This window comes from Numenius arquata, chromosome 17, assembly GCF_964106895.1.
Source record: "Numenius arquata chromosome 17, bNumArq3.hap1.1, whole genome shotgun sequence".
Taxonomy (NCBI): Eukaryota; Metazoa; Chordata; class Aves; order Charadriiformes; family Scolopacidae; genus Numenius; species Numenius arquata.
In genome coordinates, this window is record NC_133592.1 from 13741508 (window position 1) to 13759306 (window position 17799).

General features: G+C 43.2%; 1 protein-coding gene across 1 annotated transcript; it reads left to right on the forward strand.

Annotated features, from left to right (window-relative positions):
• Positions 1–403: 403 nt before the first annotated feature.
• On the forward strand, positions 404–17799 carry LOC141472908 (myosin-1B-like). Its single transcript, XM_074160195.1, has 38 exons — positions 404–607; positions 696–839; positions 935–1091; positions 1675–1702; positions 1801–1918; positions 1995–2087; positions 2201–2264; positions 2347–2445; positions 2555–2658; positions 2740–2878; positions 4665–4783; positions 4874–5023; positions 5632–5802; positions 6047–6357; positions 6730–6799; positions 7976–8063; positions 8159–8276; positions 8992–9115; positions 9201–9337; positions 9434–9689; positions 10642–10884; positions 11042–11218; positions 11304–11449; positions 11537–11627; positions 11716–12105; positions 12228–12354; positions 12591–12709; positions 13003–13199; positions 13614–13797; positions 13884–14049; positions 14221–14345; positions 14617–14925; positions 15077–15280; positions 15962–16087; positions 16183–16353; positions 16440–16544; positions 16768–16863; positions 17532–17799. The coding sequence occupies exons 1-38, from the start codon at positions 404–406 to the stop codon at positions 17682–17684; spliced, it is 5823 nt and encodes a 1940-aa protein (XP_074016296.1). The 3' UTR covers positions 17685–17799.

Consider the following 17799-nt stretch of genomic DNA (forward strand, 5'->3'; position numbering starts at 1 on the left):
GAAAGGATTTAATTGGACTTTCATAATTTTTGTAAGATTACTTCCTTTGGTATCTCTGTGGCTTCATAAAGAGAAGTTTTATATTGTACCAATCGATCAAATTTTTCTATACAGTCTACTAAAACACTACTATATCTAAAGAACTGTACATGTAAACTCAAATAAGGGAAAGAAAGTTAAAATAATCTAAATCAAAGACACCTATCTTCTTTAGGATATAAATAAATTCAACCATATAGGGTGAAAACCAGATAAGACAGATAGGGAGACAGTAAAAATAGGCAGACCAGAACACTACAGAGAGTCAGGTATATGGTACAAAAGCATCTCTTCCTTCGCTCAATACTGTAGTATATCTCCCCACTTCAGCCCCGTGCCGTTCTGGACTCAATAAACTGCAGCCATGTCATCAGACTCCGAGATGGCCATCTTTGGGGAGGCGGCTCCTTACCTCCGAAAGTCAGAAAAGGAGAGAATCGAGGCCCAGAACAAGCCGTTTGATGCCAAGACATCAGTCTTTGTGGTACATGCAAAGGAATCCTATGTGAAAAGCACAATCCAGAGCAAGGAATCAGGGAAGGTCACTGTCAAGACTGAAGGTGGAGAGGTGAGTAAAATGCAAGATTTACAAGCAGCACTAAATTCCCACTCTGAGAACTCAGCTGACATGCACTTATCTCTCTTTCCTCTTACAGACCCTGACTGTGAAGGAAGATCAAATCTTCTCCATGAACCCTCCCAAGTACGATAAAATCGAGGACATGGCCATGATGACCCACCTCCACGAACCCGCTGTGCTGTACAACCTCAAAGAGCGTTATGCAGCCTGGATGATCTACGTAAGTACCAGCAGCACTCTTCCCTTGGGTAGCTGGGAGGAACTGCTCTGGAAGTGGCCAAGTGGAAGCCAACGTGCCGTCTCCCTTCCTCGCAGACCTACTCGGGTCTCTTCTGCGTCACTGTCAACCCCTACAAGTGGCTGCCGGTGTACAACCCGGAGGTGGTGTTGGCCTACCGAGGCAAGAAGCGCCAGGAGGCCCCTCCACACATCTTCTCCATCTCTGACAACGCCTATCAGTTCATGCTGACTGGTGAGTGCTTGACCTCCCTCACAGCAATCTAAACCAAAAAGCCCCACGGATCTCACTGGAGCATGTGACAAGCCAACTAAAAACTCCATGGAGCTTTATGACTGAGAACTTGATGAAGGAAGTAATTTCACGTGAAACTTACTCAGAGGCATGCATGGACTCAGCACTGTGTATAATTTGCACTTTATTGTATGAAATTCTACACTCTCCCACTGCAGAACTACTACCTGACTTTGCAACTTTTTCCACTGAGGGAACAGAAAGAATTATTATTGCACATGATCCTCTATTTTGAATGCAGAGAGGCAGTTTGATTAGATTTCTTGGGGAGGACTGTGTGAAGCACAAGAGGGTACACAGCTTGTCTGAGGACCACATACCTCTGACAGCTCTATGCATCCTTTTCAGATTCTACTTTCTGCTGTTGGGACCTGAAAGGGAATTGGGTAGCCTTGGACTACTTGGACTACTACTATTGGACTTGGGAGAAGTCCCAAATTCCATTTACAGATTTACTTCTCATTCAGTTTAGCGGTACTCAGGGCAACTGCTAACACTATCTTTCATTCTGCCTCTTTCACAGATCGCGAGAACCAATCGATCCTGATCACGTATGTACACCCCCTGCTCAGGTCTTGGCAGGGCTGCCCGGTGCCAGGGAACCTCCTGCCTGACCACGCGCTCTCTGCTTCTTTCTTTGGTTGGACAGTGGAGAATCCGGTGCTGGGAAGACTGTGAACACAAAGCGTGTCATCCAGTACTTTGCAACAATTGCAGCCAGCGGGGATAAGAAGAAGGAAGAGCAGCAGCCAACAGGCAAAATGCAGGTGAGGTCCCAGGGGTAGGAACCTGCAATTGTCAGGTTTATTGAGCTATACCGTGACAATAAGATTTCTGTTTTAGGGGACACTTGAGGATCAAATCATCAGTGCCAACCCACTGCTGGAGGCCTTTGGTAATGCCAAGACAGTGAGGAACGACAACTCCTCACGCTTTGTAAGTTGTTGCCTGGGGCAAAATTAGTTTTTTCTTATTGACACACTGGTTCGAATATTCTTGCCGTCAGAATTGGTGAACTAGATCTGTATTGACTTTTCTGCTTCTTCCAGGGCAAATTCATCAGAATCCATTTTGGTGCCACAGGCAAACTGGCTTCTGCTGACATTGAAACATGTAAGTGACTCTTCTGGCCTGATCCCTTTCCTTCCAGCCTGCCCCAGCTCTTGCACTAACTCTGTCTTACTGCCCTGGGCAGATCTGCTGGAGAAGTCCAGAGTCACTTTCCAGCTGAAGGCAGAAAGAAGCTACCACATATTTTATCAGATCATGTCCAACAAGAAGCCAGAGCTAATTGGTAGGAAAGATCACTAACTTCTGCAGACAAAGGCCACGGAGGGAGCAGCGTTTAATTCCTTGACGTGTCATTTACATTTGATCTGTATGTGTTTTGTTCTTCTTTTCAGAGATGCTGCTGATCACCACCAACCCGTATGACTATCTGTACGTGAGTCAAGGTGAGGTGACGGTTCCTAGCATTAACGACCAGGAAGAGCTGATGGCCACCGACGTAAGTAATGCACAGAAGTTTTCTTAGACGGACTCTCACCTTTAGCAGGCATGGTTCTTACTCTAATGATTCTTTGGTTAGAGTGCCATTGACATCCTGGGCTTCACTCCTGATGAGAAAACAGCCATTTACAAGCTGACGGGGGCTGTCATGCACTATGGCAACCTGAAGTTTAAGCAGAAGCAGCGTGAGGAGCAGGCAGAGCCAGACGGCACAGAAGGTACCGGCATGATATATACCGGAGCACAGTATATACCGGAACACTCACTAATACAGGCAGTAACTCAGAGCCACAGTCATTGACTCGGCCTGTGCGTTTCCCCAGGTGCTAGTATTGTAGAACATAAGCGTGTCCTAACCAGAGGACTTTGCTGGAAGAACACAGCTCAGTGGAAGATGCAGATTAGTGTGAACTAATAAGTGTAGGGCAGCTATACTTATACTATAAGGGCAGTGAATCCTACAGCACACTTCCAGAAAAGCAAGCTTTGCTGCTATGCTGAATGGCAGCTTCCCAGGCCTGGCACAGATCCAGGAGTCACTCTGCTCACTGACTGAAGGTTAGGTACCCAGGTAGCTACTACCATTTACCATCAGCTGTAGTCACCTCCTAATCGTATTGTTTCCAGGTGACAAGAAGCCAAAGTCCTGAAGCTGCTCTGCTTCAAAGCCCGTATTCTGGAGACGGCTCACTATGCCTGAACTGAGAGCATTGTGCTGCTTCATTTTACGTGGGGGGTTAAAAAGGAACATTAGTTAATACTGCAGCTGTGCCTCCTATGTTCTACACTTTCTGTAGAGTCTCAGCATGTCTCCAGGACTTCTGCTTGAAAAAATAGACAGCTAAGATATGTCTATCACATTTGATTTGTCTAGATCTGTTCAAAGGTGCATTCCTTTAAAAGTTCATGGAATTATTTCCATGAAACCAGCGTTATTTGCATATATCATAAACATGTACTATGGGGGGGTGTGTGTGTGTTTGGTTTGTGGGGTTTTTTAGGAAAGTTAAGACATAAATGAAAATGCAATGGCAATGAATCTGATAATGATGAACGGTAACAGTAGAACAGGCTGCAAATAATAGCTGTAATCATTACATGAATGTATCCATAGGAAAGAGTTATACTAGAGTATAATCAAATTAGGCGACTATTCAATTATTAAAAACTAACTCTACAAAAGGGAAATAAAACATAAGTTCCAATTTTGTTCTTGCTTCATGCCTTACTCTTTCTAGTGATAAATGCACATTAAATATTTAGTTGTAAATAACATAAAGTAGAAATGCTCTGTGTGGCGACGTTATTTTTTATTTTCCTAGTTTTATTTTCTCAGAAAGCTGGGAGAGGACAGTGGCAGTTGATCCTCTCCACCTCGTGTGGACTGCATTTACTTGTACAATCTTTCTTTATCTGCTTCGGAAAACATTGAGGAAATCATGCAGTCTATCCCAGTTCTTCACTATGTTTACTCATTGGAAATTTTTCCCCAATTTCTAGTCTAAATATCTCTCAACACAATTTCAGACTGTTAGATCATGTCAATATTCATGCAGCAACCTGCTGTATTTTTTTGTCGTGTTTTCATATGAATTATATAAGCATTCTTCAACAAATCATTTTACATACTGTGCCTCTTGCAGAGTTTGAGTTCAATCATAAAAGCCATAGGGTATCTGTGATTGTCTGCAACCTGATCATCATCCAAGGCTTATCCTGCCTTTTTCTTTCTCAGCATTTAGTATTAAAAAGTTGCCTATCTAAATGCCTCTAAATTGATTTCTCATTCAAATTTCAGAATAAACTAAGAATATGTTAAGAAAAAATAGCCAACATAACTGCTTCATAATTACTAAGGAACATTTATTGTGATGAACTACAAATGCATTATTTTTTTATTCTAACTAATCTATTTATCTTTACTAGAATTGTTTTTTAATACTTGTTTTAAAGGAATATTAATGCCTGCTGGCACATTGACAACTGATTTTTTTTGGTCTTTAGTGGCTGACAAGGCTGCCTACCTGATGGGTCTAAACTCAGCAGACCTGCTTAAGGCCCTCTGCTACCCCCGAGTCAAGGTTGGGAATGAATATGTGACCAAGGGTCAAACTGTGCAGCAGGTAACAAAAATCCCTGTTTTATTGACAAATCCTCTGGACTTCCTCTTTTTGCTTGCATGATAACTGTAACCATTCCGGTTTTTATTTTAGGTATACAATTCAGTAGGTGCCTTGGCAAAGGCTGTGTTTGAGAAGATGTTCTTGTGGATGGTTGTTCGCATCAACCAACAGCTGGATACCAAGCAACCAAGACAGTACTTCATTGGTGTCCTGGATATTGCTGGCTTTGAGATCTTTGATGTAAGAAAAGTGTTTTATTACCATGCTTTGAGAAGTAAATCTATTGTGTGCCAAAGTACTTAGGAAGGAATGACACCTTTTTTTCTTTTTTCAGAAATGGTTTGATCTGTCAGATTGCATCTAAAGCATCATGATTCCCACAGGTTTTTAATTGGGAATAGATTTTTGTGCTGCACATATGCCAGTGGAAATCCATAAATGCCATTTTTTGTCTGATTATAAAAAGTAGACTAACATGGTGTTTGGTACCTAATGCAAAGACACCAGTTCCATTCACACAGTTTAGGATTAGAAGGCTTGGGGCATGCTTTGAAATCAGGATTTGGAAATATTGGATAAACTGCTGAGCTGTGAACTTTCCTGTAACTAAATTAGCCCAATCTAGTAGATACAAAACCTGACAATTATGAAATATTAAAGTGGCCTAAGCTTCTAGGGGTTGGAAATATGTGAATAAAGTTTAGCGAGCCACACTGACAGAAGTTCCAAACCCCTGACTGAGCACTGATCACAGATCCTCCTCTAATTTGGTACAAAAGTGAGCAATGTTCTTTATCCCTAGCTTTCTAAATTTAAATCAATATTAATCTCTATTTTCAATTGTGCAGTTCAATAGCCTGGAGCAGCTGTGCATCAACTTCACCAATGAGAAACTGCAACAGTTCTTCAACCACCACATGTTCGTGCTGGAGCAGGAGGAGTACAAGAAGGAAGGAATTGAATGGGAGTTCATTGACTTTGGGATGGACCTGGCTGCCTGCATTGAGCTCATTGAGAAGGTATTTAACTCACAATGTCTAATATCTTCATAAATGCACTAATTTTTCATATATTTATAAATGTAGCTTGAAAGGGTAAATGCGATATTATAAATACATAAATTAAGAGTATTTTTCAATTTGTTCTGTTGAGTTGACAAACAATCCCTGAGAGTTTTAATGTTGTCCTGCTCAGGAAACTATTTCTTTATCTGTGATTCTTTCTGCCTTTTCACCTTTTCCTCCTTCCTTCTGCTTCTCCCAGCCCATGGGCATCTTCTCCATCCTGGAAGAGGAGTGCATGTTCCCCAAGGCAACTGACACCTCTTTCAAGAACAAGCTCTATGACCAGCATCTGGGCAAATCCAACAATTTCCAGAAGCCCAAACCTGCCAAAGGCAAGGCTGAGGCCCACTTCTCCCTGGTGCACTACGCTGGCACGGTGGACTACAACATCACTGGCTGGCTTGACAAGAACAAGGATCCCTTGAATGAAACTGTTGTGGGGCTGTACCAGAAATCATCACTGAAGACACTGGCCTTACTCTTTGCCTCTGCTGGAGGAGAGGCAGGTCAGTTCTTTGAAATTCATATTTTCATTTTTACTTAATTACTCTACCAGAGCCATGAATATCAGCTACAGTGTTCTAAAGTAACCACGTTGGAGACCACAGGGTCTCCAATGGCTTGAATTTATTAATAAAGGAAAAGATCAAATGCAAACTCAAGCATTCTACTCAGCCATGACAATCCCTTGGATTATCATACATCTTTTGTCCTGTGTTCCTTTTGATTGAGTGTTGACTCTGTTTCCCACTGCATCCTATGTTCCTTTCTTACCATGACTGACATATGTGAAAAAGTTTCTTACATTGTCATAGACAAAAACTTTACAAATCAAAGTTGTACAATTGTCCTTTTTTTTTTTTTTTTGTGTTCTTCAGAGAGTGGTGGTGGTGGCAAGAAGGGAGGCAAGAAGAAGGGTTCTTCTTTCCAGACTGTATCAGCTCTTTTCCGGGTAAGTAAAGAAGCCATTCTCTCTAATTTTTTTCCTCTTTTTTTATTTTTTAATTGAAGATTGTGAAACCTCACACTAAATCAAATAAGACCATTTTACTGCACCTTTTAACATTTTTCTGCATCAAGAACATCTCTTCAGTTATTTATAAAAGAGCTAACTAACTCCAAGTCAGCTGAGGCCAGCTGAGGAAGATACATCCTGATCTATCCTTTCTTTGAATATTGGAAAAGTACGTAGGTCAGGCTACAGTTTCATTTACTCATGAACACACCAGTTGGTAGGATAAAGCTCTTCCCCCTCTCCCTCTGCATTGGGAGGACAATGATCGATCTGGCTACCTGCCTCAGGGAATCTCAGGTCTGAATTGATACATACAAATGTATGTGCATTTGCACATGATAATACAGCTTAAGGCAGATGGAAACACTCTTGTTTCAGCACCTGTGGCATCTTGCTACTATCTGGCATCCTGTGAAAGATATTTGTCTGAGGAAAATTGTCTGTTCCAAACCAGGGCTTAAATGAGAACTCTTAGGACCTAGCTAGTAAAAGTGATTGCTAAAATCAGAGATAGTTCATGGGTTTGCTTTTAAAAACACTTCTAGAAAAGGATTCTGTAGAACCTGCCATTCATGCCCTTTCTCTGCAGCTTGTGACCCCATTTTCACTGAAAAGGGAGCCTTTCGTGTCTTCCTCTGCTCAACCTTTATCAAATATATCTTCACAAGTAGCACCTAATGGCATCAAACTTCTCTTTCCCAGCTTTCTTTGCAAACTTGATCCTTCCTCTCTTCCCTTTTGTCCTATTTTTGGTTTTGTTTCTACTTCCATCGGTAGTCAGTGTCTTCCATAGAGTAAGAATTCAGAAACTGGTCATTACAAAAAATGATCTGTCACTGAAAATTATGCCTTTCGCCACAAACTTCTGGTAATAATTCTCCACAGGTGTCCTGTCTGAGTAGATGTATCCCTCGGTCTCATGAAAACATGTTACACAGTTTTGAGACTTTCTCTCATTCTCAAGACCAAAAGGCAACAAGAAAACTCAAATAATGATGGGTAGAGGTGGTAACAAAAAATACATTATTGCTTTCCAACAGTTTTCTCACATCTGACAATGTAACTGCAGAGGTATCAGTTGTTAATGAAAAATCTTTGCTCGTCAACCCACAGGAGAACCTAAACAAGCTGATGACCAATCTACGGAGCACTCACCCCCATTTTGTGCGCTGTATCATCCCCAATGAAACAAAAACACCTGGTAAGAACTTCAAGCAGGGAGAAATCATAGTGTCATGCAGCCATTGTTCTCTATGCTTTATCATGAAGTATCAAACAATTGTCTTATTTGCTTAGGTGCCATGGAGCATGAACTGGTGTTACACCAGCTGCGCTGTAACGGCGTGCTGGAAGGCATCAGAATTTGCAGGAAAGGTTTCCCCAGCAGAATCCTCTATGCAGACTTCAAACAGAGGTCAGTCTCCTTTCTGCTCTCCATTCTGTCTTTGCTATGTAAATTGTGCATCTTAACCTTTCTAACATCAGTCGTTATTTTTCAGTGACAACTCTATCTGATTATAACTGAAAGAAGGGGAAAATTCTGGCATGTATAACCGAAGACAACATGTATGCCTAGCAAAAGAGAGATTGTTGAGAAATTAAGAGATAAGTCAGGTGTCCTCATTGACTGCTATTTATCAAAAAGCTGAACTCTGACAGTGTCTCTGAATATGGAAGCATAATAAAGCCACACAAGCTGATGCTTACAAGATTAAGGAATGCAGATTGGGTTGTAGCTACAGCATGTTCTCAGACAAAAATTACAAACTCAGATAGAGTGCTTTGGCCATTGTGTCAGCTGCAAGATTCAGGGGAAGATGCTTTCTTCTTACACACATAGTGGCAATGTTCCTCTCTAGCAATTTTCTACAGCATAGTTTAAGTGAAAAAGGTATTGGAGTGAAATGGCTGGAGATCAGTACTCCTTTTCATCTCTAACTGATCACCTAAAGCAGTATCTTTAATTTTGTTATCAGATTAGGACTTCATTATAACTGTATGTCTAAACAAGGGATGGAATTCCAACTCCCTCAGCCTAATTCTGCTCCAAAGACTGCTGTTAATTTCGATAAACAGTATAACCTTATGACTTGAGATTGCCTTCATTCATATTTCCTCTCCTTCCACAGATACAAGGTGCTTAATGCCAGTGCCATCCCAGAGGGACAGTTCATTGATAGCAAGAAGGCTTCTGAGAAGCTTCTTGGGTCAATTGATGTGGACCACACCCAGTACAAATTTGGCCACACCAAGGTACAAACCCTCCTTCACTCACTCACTCTGTGCCTGTGCTTTGCTCTACCTGACAGTGATGTGCTGCAACATTCCCTTTCTCAAGGTGTTCTTCAAAGCTGGGCTGCTGGGACTCCTGGAGGAGATGAGGGACGAGAAGCTGGCACAGCTCATCACTCGCACACAGGCCAGGTGCAGGGGCTTCTTGATGAGAGTGGAGTACCAGAGAATGGTGGAGAGGAGGTAGGCATTCCTCATCTTCAGTTAAAGTCACCTGGGGGAAAGTGTTGGCACTTGTCATACTGAAAATATTCAATGTACATTTGAATTATGCTTCAGGGAGTCCATCTTCTGCATCCAGTACAACGTTCGGTCCTTCATGAATGTCAAGCACTGGCCTTGGATGAAGCTGTTCTTCAAGATCAAGCCCTTGCTGAAGAGTGCAGAATCTGAGAAGGAGATGGCCAACATGAAGGAAGAGTTTGAGAAAACCAAGGAAGAGCTTGCAAAGTCTGAGGCAAAGAGGAAGGAGCTGGAGGAGAAAATGGTTTCTTTACTGCAGGAGAAAAATGATCTGCAGCTCCAAGTGCAGGCTGTGAGTATTATTACTATATTTTTTCTAGGGGACAATAAGTAAGGTCTAAGTGCTCTCTCATACTGTGGAAGTCTTACACTGCACTCTAAATTGTCTTTAGAAAATATTTCAATATGAATCACTTAAGGTAAAATTCAGACCACTCAGTGTCAACGTAATAGTATGAGGCTCTAACTTGGGAATGTCTTTTTAATTCTCTGCATCTAAAGGTATGTTTCTCCATGCAAGCTCACAATACAAGGTCCAACTGTAGTCATTTGTTATTTAATATAAACATTTAACAAACTCCAGAGAGGAATTCAGTTGATTACTTGCTCTGGTTTTAATCAGCTGCCTAAATAAAAGAGCCTTAGGTTTGTTATGATCCATGGTATCTCACCTGTCCTCCTGCAGCTGCGATTCCAGGAAGATGCAAATACCCTCAACAGCCAAACTCAGCCCTGTGTGTGTCTCCAATGTCCTTTGGAAGATCAAAAGATTTTTACAACATTTACACAATGCTCTTGTGTCTTTAAGTGTCCATCTCTTAGCTTCAAAATAAAGTCAGGTTCAAAGGAAATCACCAATTGTTTCTTGATTATGTACCAATTTATCTGGAACAAAGAATTTGAATTCTAAATCAGTCTTGCCAAGAAAAGCTTTTACAAAGACAAAACAAAATGTTACTTGCACAATTATATTCAATTATTAACTTTCAGGGAAAGTAATTAAAGGCATTTTTAGACATCTTATCTATAAATACAGCAAGAGAAAACACTTGATGAGAGTTCAAAAATTAAATACAATTAAAACTACTCTGATCTAAAGGAGTGTGTGCAAAAAGAATTTCCAACAAGATAATAGAAAATAATAATCCCATAGTTCTTTTTTTTTGTTAGCAGAAAATATCCCTGTTGTATTCAGCTTTTGCCAAAACTTGAGTCTAGCAAATAAAACTATGTTTTTCTAACAGGAAGCCGATGCTTTAGCTGATGCTGAGGAAAGATGTGACCAGCTCATCAAAACCAAAATCCAGCTGGAAGCTAAAATTAAGGAGGTGACTGAAAGGGCTGAGGATGAGGAGGAAATTAATGCTGAGCTGACAGCCAAGAAGAGGAAACTGGAAGATGAATGTTCAGAGCTGAAGAAAGATATTGATGATCTTGAGTTAACACTGGCCAAGGTTGAGAAGGAAAAACATGCCACAGAAAACAAGGTACATACATGGAGAGTCACATAAAGGACCAAGACATCATTGCTGTGATGGTAAAAGGCAAAAGATGTCACCCTTACAGAAAATACCTCTGTTTTGTTACACAGTAAAACGTTTTAAAAAACATTTTTTATCTGCACTTGCTCCATTCTTCTCAAAGGTGAAAAACCTCACAGAGGAGATGGCAACCCTGGATGAGACCATCGCCAAGCTGACAAAAGAGAAGAAAGCCCTCCAAGAGGCCCATCAGCAGACACTGGATGACCTGCAGGCAGAAGAGGACAAAGTCAACACGCTGACCAAAGCTAAGACCAAGCTGGAGCAGCAAGTGGACGATGTAAGCACACAGCCATACAGCAAGAACAGGACAGGTATGGAGTTAGACCTGGCTGGTAGAGCACTGATGGCCTTGTTCTGTTCAGCTGGAAGGGTCCCTGGAGCAGGAGAAGAAACTGCGCATGGACCTTGAGAGAGCTAAGAGGAAACTCGAAGGAGACCTGAAGCTGGCCCATGACAGCATAATGGATTTGGAAAATGACAAGCAGCAGCTGGATGAGAAACTGAAGAAGTGAGTGTGGCTGTGGGGCACCTGAGTGCTGGGCTGGTGGACTTGTCTGTGTTCTTTGAGCTCTAACATGGTTTGCTTTGCCCAAAGGAAAGACTTTGAAATCAGCCAGATCCAGAGCAAGATCGAGGACGAGCAAGCCCTGGGCATGCAGTTACAGAAGAAGATCAAGGAGCTGCAGGCAAGTGTCTGTTCCTTCCCCTCTTTCAGGCAGTCTTGGGTCAGGAAGGAGAAGGGCATGGGTGTGAAGGATGCCTAATGTTCCCCAGGCGCGTATTGAGGAACTGGAGGAGGAAATTGAGGCAGAGCGAACCTCTCGGGCAAAAGCAGAGAAGCATCGGGCTGACCTCTCGAGGGAGCTGGAGGAGATCAGCGAGCGCCTGGAAGAAGCAGGAGGGGCTACCGCAGCTCAGATCGATATGAACAAGAAGCGTGAGGCAGAATTTCAGAAGATGCGTCGCGACCTCGAAGAGGCCACGCTGCAGCACGAAGCCACGGCTGCCGCCCTGCGGAAGAAGCACGCGGACAGCACGGCTGAGCTTGGGGAGCAGATCGACAACCTGCAGCGAGTGAAGCAGAAGCTGGAGAAGGAGAAGAGTGAGCTGAAGATGGAGATTGACGACTTGGCCAGTAACATGGAGTCTGTCTCCAAAGCCAAGGTATACAAATACCTTATAGGTATTTCTGTTTCAATGGAATTCCATACGAGGCAACTTCTTGCACCTGCTATTATTAAGAGTGTAAATGGTTAATTCCCCACTTTCCATATGTTGACACACAGGCAAGTCTGGAAAAGATGTGTCGCACACTGGAAGACCAGCTGAGTGAGATTAAGACAAAAGAAGAAGAGCATCAGCGCATGATTAATGACCTCAATGCTCAAAGAGCTCGTCTGCAGACAGAATCAGGTAACACATCCACATCTCTGATGTGCAAATTAATTATGTTAGAGAGTTACTGCAGAAATTACCCTTGTGTGCTCATGATCTCTCCAACATGCTTTGTCTCCCCTGTAATGAGAAATGCATGAAATGGGGTCATAAGGTTCTACAAGGTCTGTTAACTACCTGCTTTACAGCCCCAAATGGCTATAAAACTGTCATGAAAGGCAATAAAAAGCATGTGTATCTGCAAAATTTTCCAGGTGAATATTCACGGCAGGTGGAAGAGAAAGATGCTTTGGTTTCTCAGCTGTCAAGAGGCAAGCAGGCATTCACGCAGCAGATTGAGGAACTCAAGAGGCACTTAGAAGAAGAGATAAAAGTGAGAAGCCTTAATCATAAATGCATGAAATCACAGAATTGCCAGATGAGAGGGAAAAAAATACACCTAGGTGTATTTTTTATAGACATACAGTGCATGTCTTTCCATACTAGCCTTGCTCTCCCTTCTCTGCAGTCTATCCATTATTTTTTTTGCAGATTCCAAGATCTTTCTTTCTCATTCGGTACCTTGCCATAACTGAAAGTAGAAAAATCGAGTGTCCATCAAGATTTTGGTCAGGAGCTTTCCCAGGATATTTCCATTCATTTTCACACTATTGTTTTTTCAACCAGGCCAAGAACGCCCTGGCCCATGCCTTGCAGTCTGCTCGCCACGACTGTGACTTGCTCCGGGAACAATATGAGGAGGAGCAGGAGGCCAAGGGGGAGCTGCAGCGTGCCCTGTCCAAGGCCAACAGCGAAGTGGCCCAGTGGAGAACCAAATACGAGACGGATGCTATTCAGCGCACGGAGGAGCTGGAGGAGGCCAAGTACGTGAGGAACGTGGGGAAGACTGGCAGAGACTAAGAACAGAAATTTGAGGAGGCCACTGTGGTATTGTCAGGAAGAAGCCAGTGTTCTGCTTTGGGGTAGGGTGCCAGAAGGAGAGAAAATATAACCAAGAGCAGCTATGCACTGGGGAAAAGTAGAAGCGGCAAAGCTCTTCAGATGCAGAAGAGCCGAGAGATGCTAGCGTGAATAGCAGAGTGAATAGAGTGAATTGCTGTAACCCAGGATTCAGACATAGGAATACAGTGGCTGGCTGGGACAGGTCCTATACCTCTCTCTAAATCGGGAACACACACTAGCAAGTGGCTAAGTGTGCTCTTGTGAAAAACCTACTGGCTGCACACCACAGGCTCCCATTTGCTTCCTCACCTGGAGCCGTGCTTATCTCCTCCCAGGAAGAAGCTGGCACAGCGCCTGCAGGATGCGGAGGAACACGTTGAAGCTGTCAATGCCAAATGTGCCTCCCTGGAAAAGACAAAGCAGAGGCTGCAGAATGAAGTGGAGGACCTGATGATTGACGTGGAGAGATCCAATGCTGCCTGCGCAGCTCTGGACAAGAAGCAGAAGAACTTTGACAAGGTGTTTTGGGCTCCAGGCCTGGGGATCCTGGGCAGAGCTTCCCCTCCTGATTGCCACATCCATACTCACGCCCCGTTTCTCTTCAGATCCTGGCAGAGTGGAAGCAGAAGTATGAGGAAACGCAGGCTGAGCTGGAAGCCTCCCAGAAGGAGTCTCGCTCTCTCAGCACGGAGCTGTTCAAGATGAAGAATGCCTATGAGGAGTCCTTGGACCACCTGGAAACGCTGAAGCGAGAGAATAAGAACTTGCAGCGTAAGTCCCTGGCCCTCTGCTCCTGGCAGGCCTTTCTCCCTGTCTGCCGCTACCACCATTCCGTATGGGTCTGTGCCTGCAGGTCACCAAAGATGCTTGTCACCTTGGTGTGACAGGGCCCTTCCCATTCTGCTCTGTGCCTGACCATGCCATTGGTCTTTGTTCCCACAGAGGAGATTTCCGACCTCACGGAGCAGATTGCCGAGGGAGGAAAGGCGATTCATGAGCTGGAGAAAGTCAAGAAGCAGATTGAGCAGGAGAAATCTGAACTCCAAGCCTCCCTGGAGGAAGCTGAGGTACAGTCTTCTTTTCTCAGTTCTTTAGTTGCAACACAGTTTAGCAACCTCAGATAACACTTATTAAATTCTATTCATTGAGAATAAACTCCAAGCATAGGAAGCAGGGGTTTTTGGACACCTTTAAAGTCTTTCGATACATAAGAGTCCTTTTTTTTCCTTTCCTGCAATCTCAGATCTCATACTACACATTATTCTTCAACATAATAGTTCATGTAAAGTTACTGACATTGTTATTTCTACAGTTAACTGTTCTTCGTATTTTTTGTAGGCTTCCCTAGAACATGAAGAAGGGAAGATCCTGCGCCTCCAGCTTGAGCTCAACCAGGTGAAGTCTGAGATTGACAGGAAGATAGCGGAGAAAGATGAGGAGATTGACCAAATGAAGAGAAACCACCTCAGAATTGTGGAGTCCATGCAGAGCACCCTGGACGCTGAGATCAGGAGCAGGAATGAAGCCCTGCGGCTGAAGAAGAAGATGGAGGGAGACCTGAATGAAATGGAGATCCAGCTCAGCCACGCCAACCATGTGGCTGCAGAGGCACAAAAGAACCTGAGAAATGCACAGGCAGTTCTCAAGGTATGGCACAACAAAACAGGTGCTGGATGCTTTCTGGCAGAGTTAAAAAATTTCCTCTTCTACAGTTCTATCAGTTCTATATTGATGTGAAAATAGGAAATTAGAAAATAGGAAAAATACGCCTCACAATTTTTTTTTTCTCTCTTACCAGGATACCCAGATACATTTAGATGATGCTCTCAGGGCACAGGAGGACCTGAAGGAGCAGGTGGCCATGGTGGAGCGCAGAGCAAACCTGCTGCAGGCTGAAGTTGAGGAGCTACGGGCAGCCCTGGAGCAGACGGAGCGCTCGAGGAAAGTGGCTGAGCAGGAGCTTCTGGATGCAAGTGAGAGAGTTCAGCTCCTCCATACCCAGGTCAGTGTTTAAATTTTTAGTATTTATAGTTTTGCTCCATACATATATAATAACTGAAGACTGGCTGAGCTGCAACAGTATTTTTTAAAATGCACTGTAATTTTCACGGTATGGATAAGGAATATTAAAAGCAACTTTTCATCTGCAGATGATATACAAATGTCACTAAACTACAGTTCAGAAATCTTAGAAGAAATAATTTCAGAAAGAAATGTGAGATTCTTACTCTACAACTTAAGTGAATTCAACAGCACTATATGTACATTTGAGACTGTAAAGGCAAACTTAGGTTAATTATTAACAAAAGAGGAAAACATTAATGATCATTAAGATAATTTAACAGTGTCATTATAAGTACTCCATATCAGTATTTAAGACTTTTACTGCCACTAGATTGAAAATGATATGATTATGTCTTTTTCCTTTATATGTCTAAATTTCTTCTATGTTGACTGAAAAACTGTGAGGAAAGATTTTATGGAGGATGTTCTTGAAATATTGAAGCATATCACAGCTGAGAATATTACAGCTGCTTCAGCAGCTCCTTTAGAGCAGAATCCCATGTGACCTAGTGGCACAATTTATGTTAAAAAAAAAATCTATGCATTTATTAACATTCATACTTGATACAATATTGCAAGCTAACAAAAACAAATTTGTGATGTGGATGCTCTTCAACAGAACACCAGCTTGATCAACACCAAGAAGAAGCTGGAAACAGACATTGCCCAAATTCAGAGTGAAATGGAGGATACAATCCAGGAAGCCCGTAATGCTGAAGAGAAGGCCAAGAAGGCCATCACAGATGTGAGCTGGGGGCTTCTTTCTGTACTGATGATGAATGTATTCTCCCCAAAAATGTCTCCAGCCCCAAAATGGCTTTGCCTCTTTGCTTTCATCAGGCAGCCATGATGGCAGAAGAGCTGAAGAAGGAGCAGGACACCAGTGCCCACCTGGAGAGGATGAAGAAGAACCTGGACCAGACGGTGAAGGACTTGCAGCACCGTCTGGATGAGGCCGAGCAGTTGGCACTGAAGGGAGGCAAGAAACAAATCCAGAAGCTGGAGGCCAGAGTGCGTAGGGCTGGTATTTGTGCATGAGCAATTATGTCCCTTGGGGAGATACAGGGGAAGCTCCAAAGCTGGACTTCTCATTGCAGGTGCGGGAGCTGGAAGGGGAGGTGGATGCTGAGCAGAAGCGCAGCGCTGAAGCCGTGAAGGGTGTGCGCAAGTACGAGAGGAGGGTGAAGGAGCTGACCTACCAGGTATGGCAGGAGAGTCCTTTGTGCTAACATACTCTTTTTCCAGGAAGGTCAAAATGTTGGCACTTTGCCTTCCAGACGGATTTCTTTCCATACCTCAGTCAGTGCAGTTAACAGGATTTTGATCTATGTCCTTCCATAAAGAATGTTATTCCCTCTTTTTCACATTTATGAAATTTAGAGAAAGAGGCAAACAAGGGTTTCTATTACTTGCCATTCTCTTTAGTCTGAGGAAGACCGGAAGAATGTTCTCAGGCTCCAAGATCTAGTGGACAAGCTGCAAATGAAAGTGAAGTCCTACAAGAGGCAAGCTGAGGAGGCTGTAAGTACCACTCTGACCAAGGCCGGACTTCCTTCTGGTGGAGGTGGAATTCTGTGTTGGTGTTTTCTTCTGTCCAACTTTTTGAAACCTTGACTGTTTTGATGTGTTTTCTGCTACAAGGCAATGGGAAACATAAGAGTAAGAATTGCTGGGTTTGGGAGGAACTGTACTTCCCCAGCTCTATTTGTTTTTCTCTAAGCCTCAGTTCCCACCTCTATTTCTTCCTTCCTACCCTACCTTGGGTGTTAGAAGCAGCTGCTACTCTGGCTGTTCAGAACTCTGCCATGAACTCTGCCTGGACCATGCCATGTATAATGTGTCCGTGGCCTTTTAGACACTCCCACAGAAGCTGTGGATACCCCATTCCTGGAGGTCTTCAACAGCAGGTTGGATGGGGCTTTGAGAAACCTGGTGTTGTGGAAGATGTCCCTGCCCATGGCAGGGGGGTTGGAACTAGATGATCTTTAAGGTCCCTTCCATCTCTAGTCATTCTATGATTTTATGTTCTTTTCTCTTCTGGCACACTTAACGCCCTGAGCAGCTTCTTACCTCGGTTTTGAATCTGCCTGCTTGCCAGATGTGGAATTTAAATTTTTATTTGCCTAGTTTTCAGACATTAAATGTCCACATGCTGCCTGTTGTTTTCACAACTCACTTTCCCTGCACAGGAGGAGCTCTCCAATGTCAACCTTTCCAAATTCCGCAAGATCCAGCATGAGCTGGAGGAAGCCGAAGAGCGGGCTGACATTGCTGAGTCGCAGGTCAACAAGCTGCGAGTGAAGAGTCGGGAGTTTCATAAGAAGATAGAAGAGGAGGAATGAGGATCCCAAGGCTAAAAAGTGACCTGAGGCATGCATGAAGTGTATATCTTTGTGTTGCTTTCTCCTGTAATCATTTATGTCTAGGTAATAAAGACAGTAGAGACCTTTGCATATG

Coding starts and splice junctions, on each gene's coding strand:
- LOC141472908 (XM_074160195.1), top strand. CDS start 404: ATGTCATCAGACTCCGAGATGGCCATCTTTGGGGAGGCGGCTCCTTAC. Junction 5,803..6,046: donor GCATTGAGCTCATTGAGAAG/GTATTTAACTCA, acceptor TGCTTCTCCCAG/CCCATGGGCATCTTCTCCAT. Junction 11,628..11,715: donor AGAAGATCAAGGAGCTGCAG/GCAAGTGTCTGT, acceptor AATGTTCCCCAG/GCGCGTATTGAGGAACTGGA.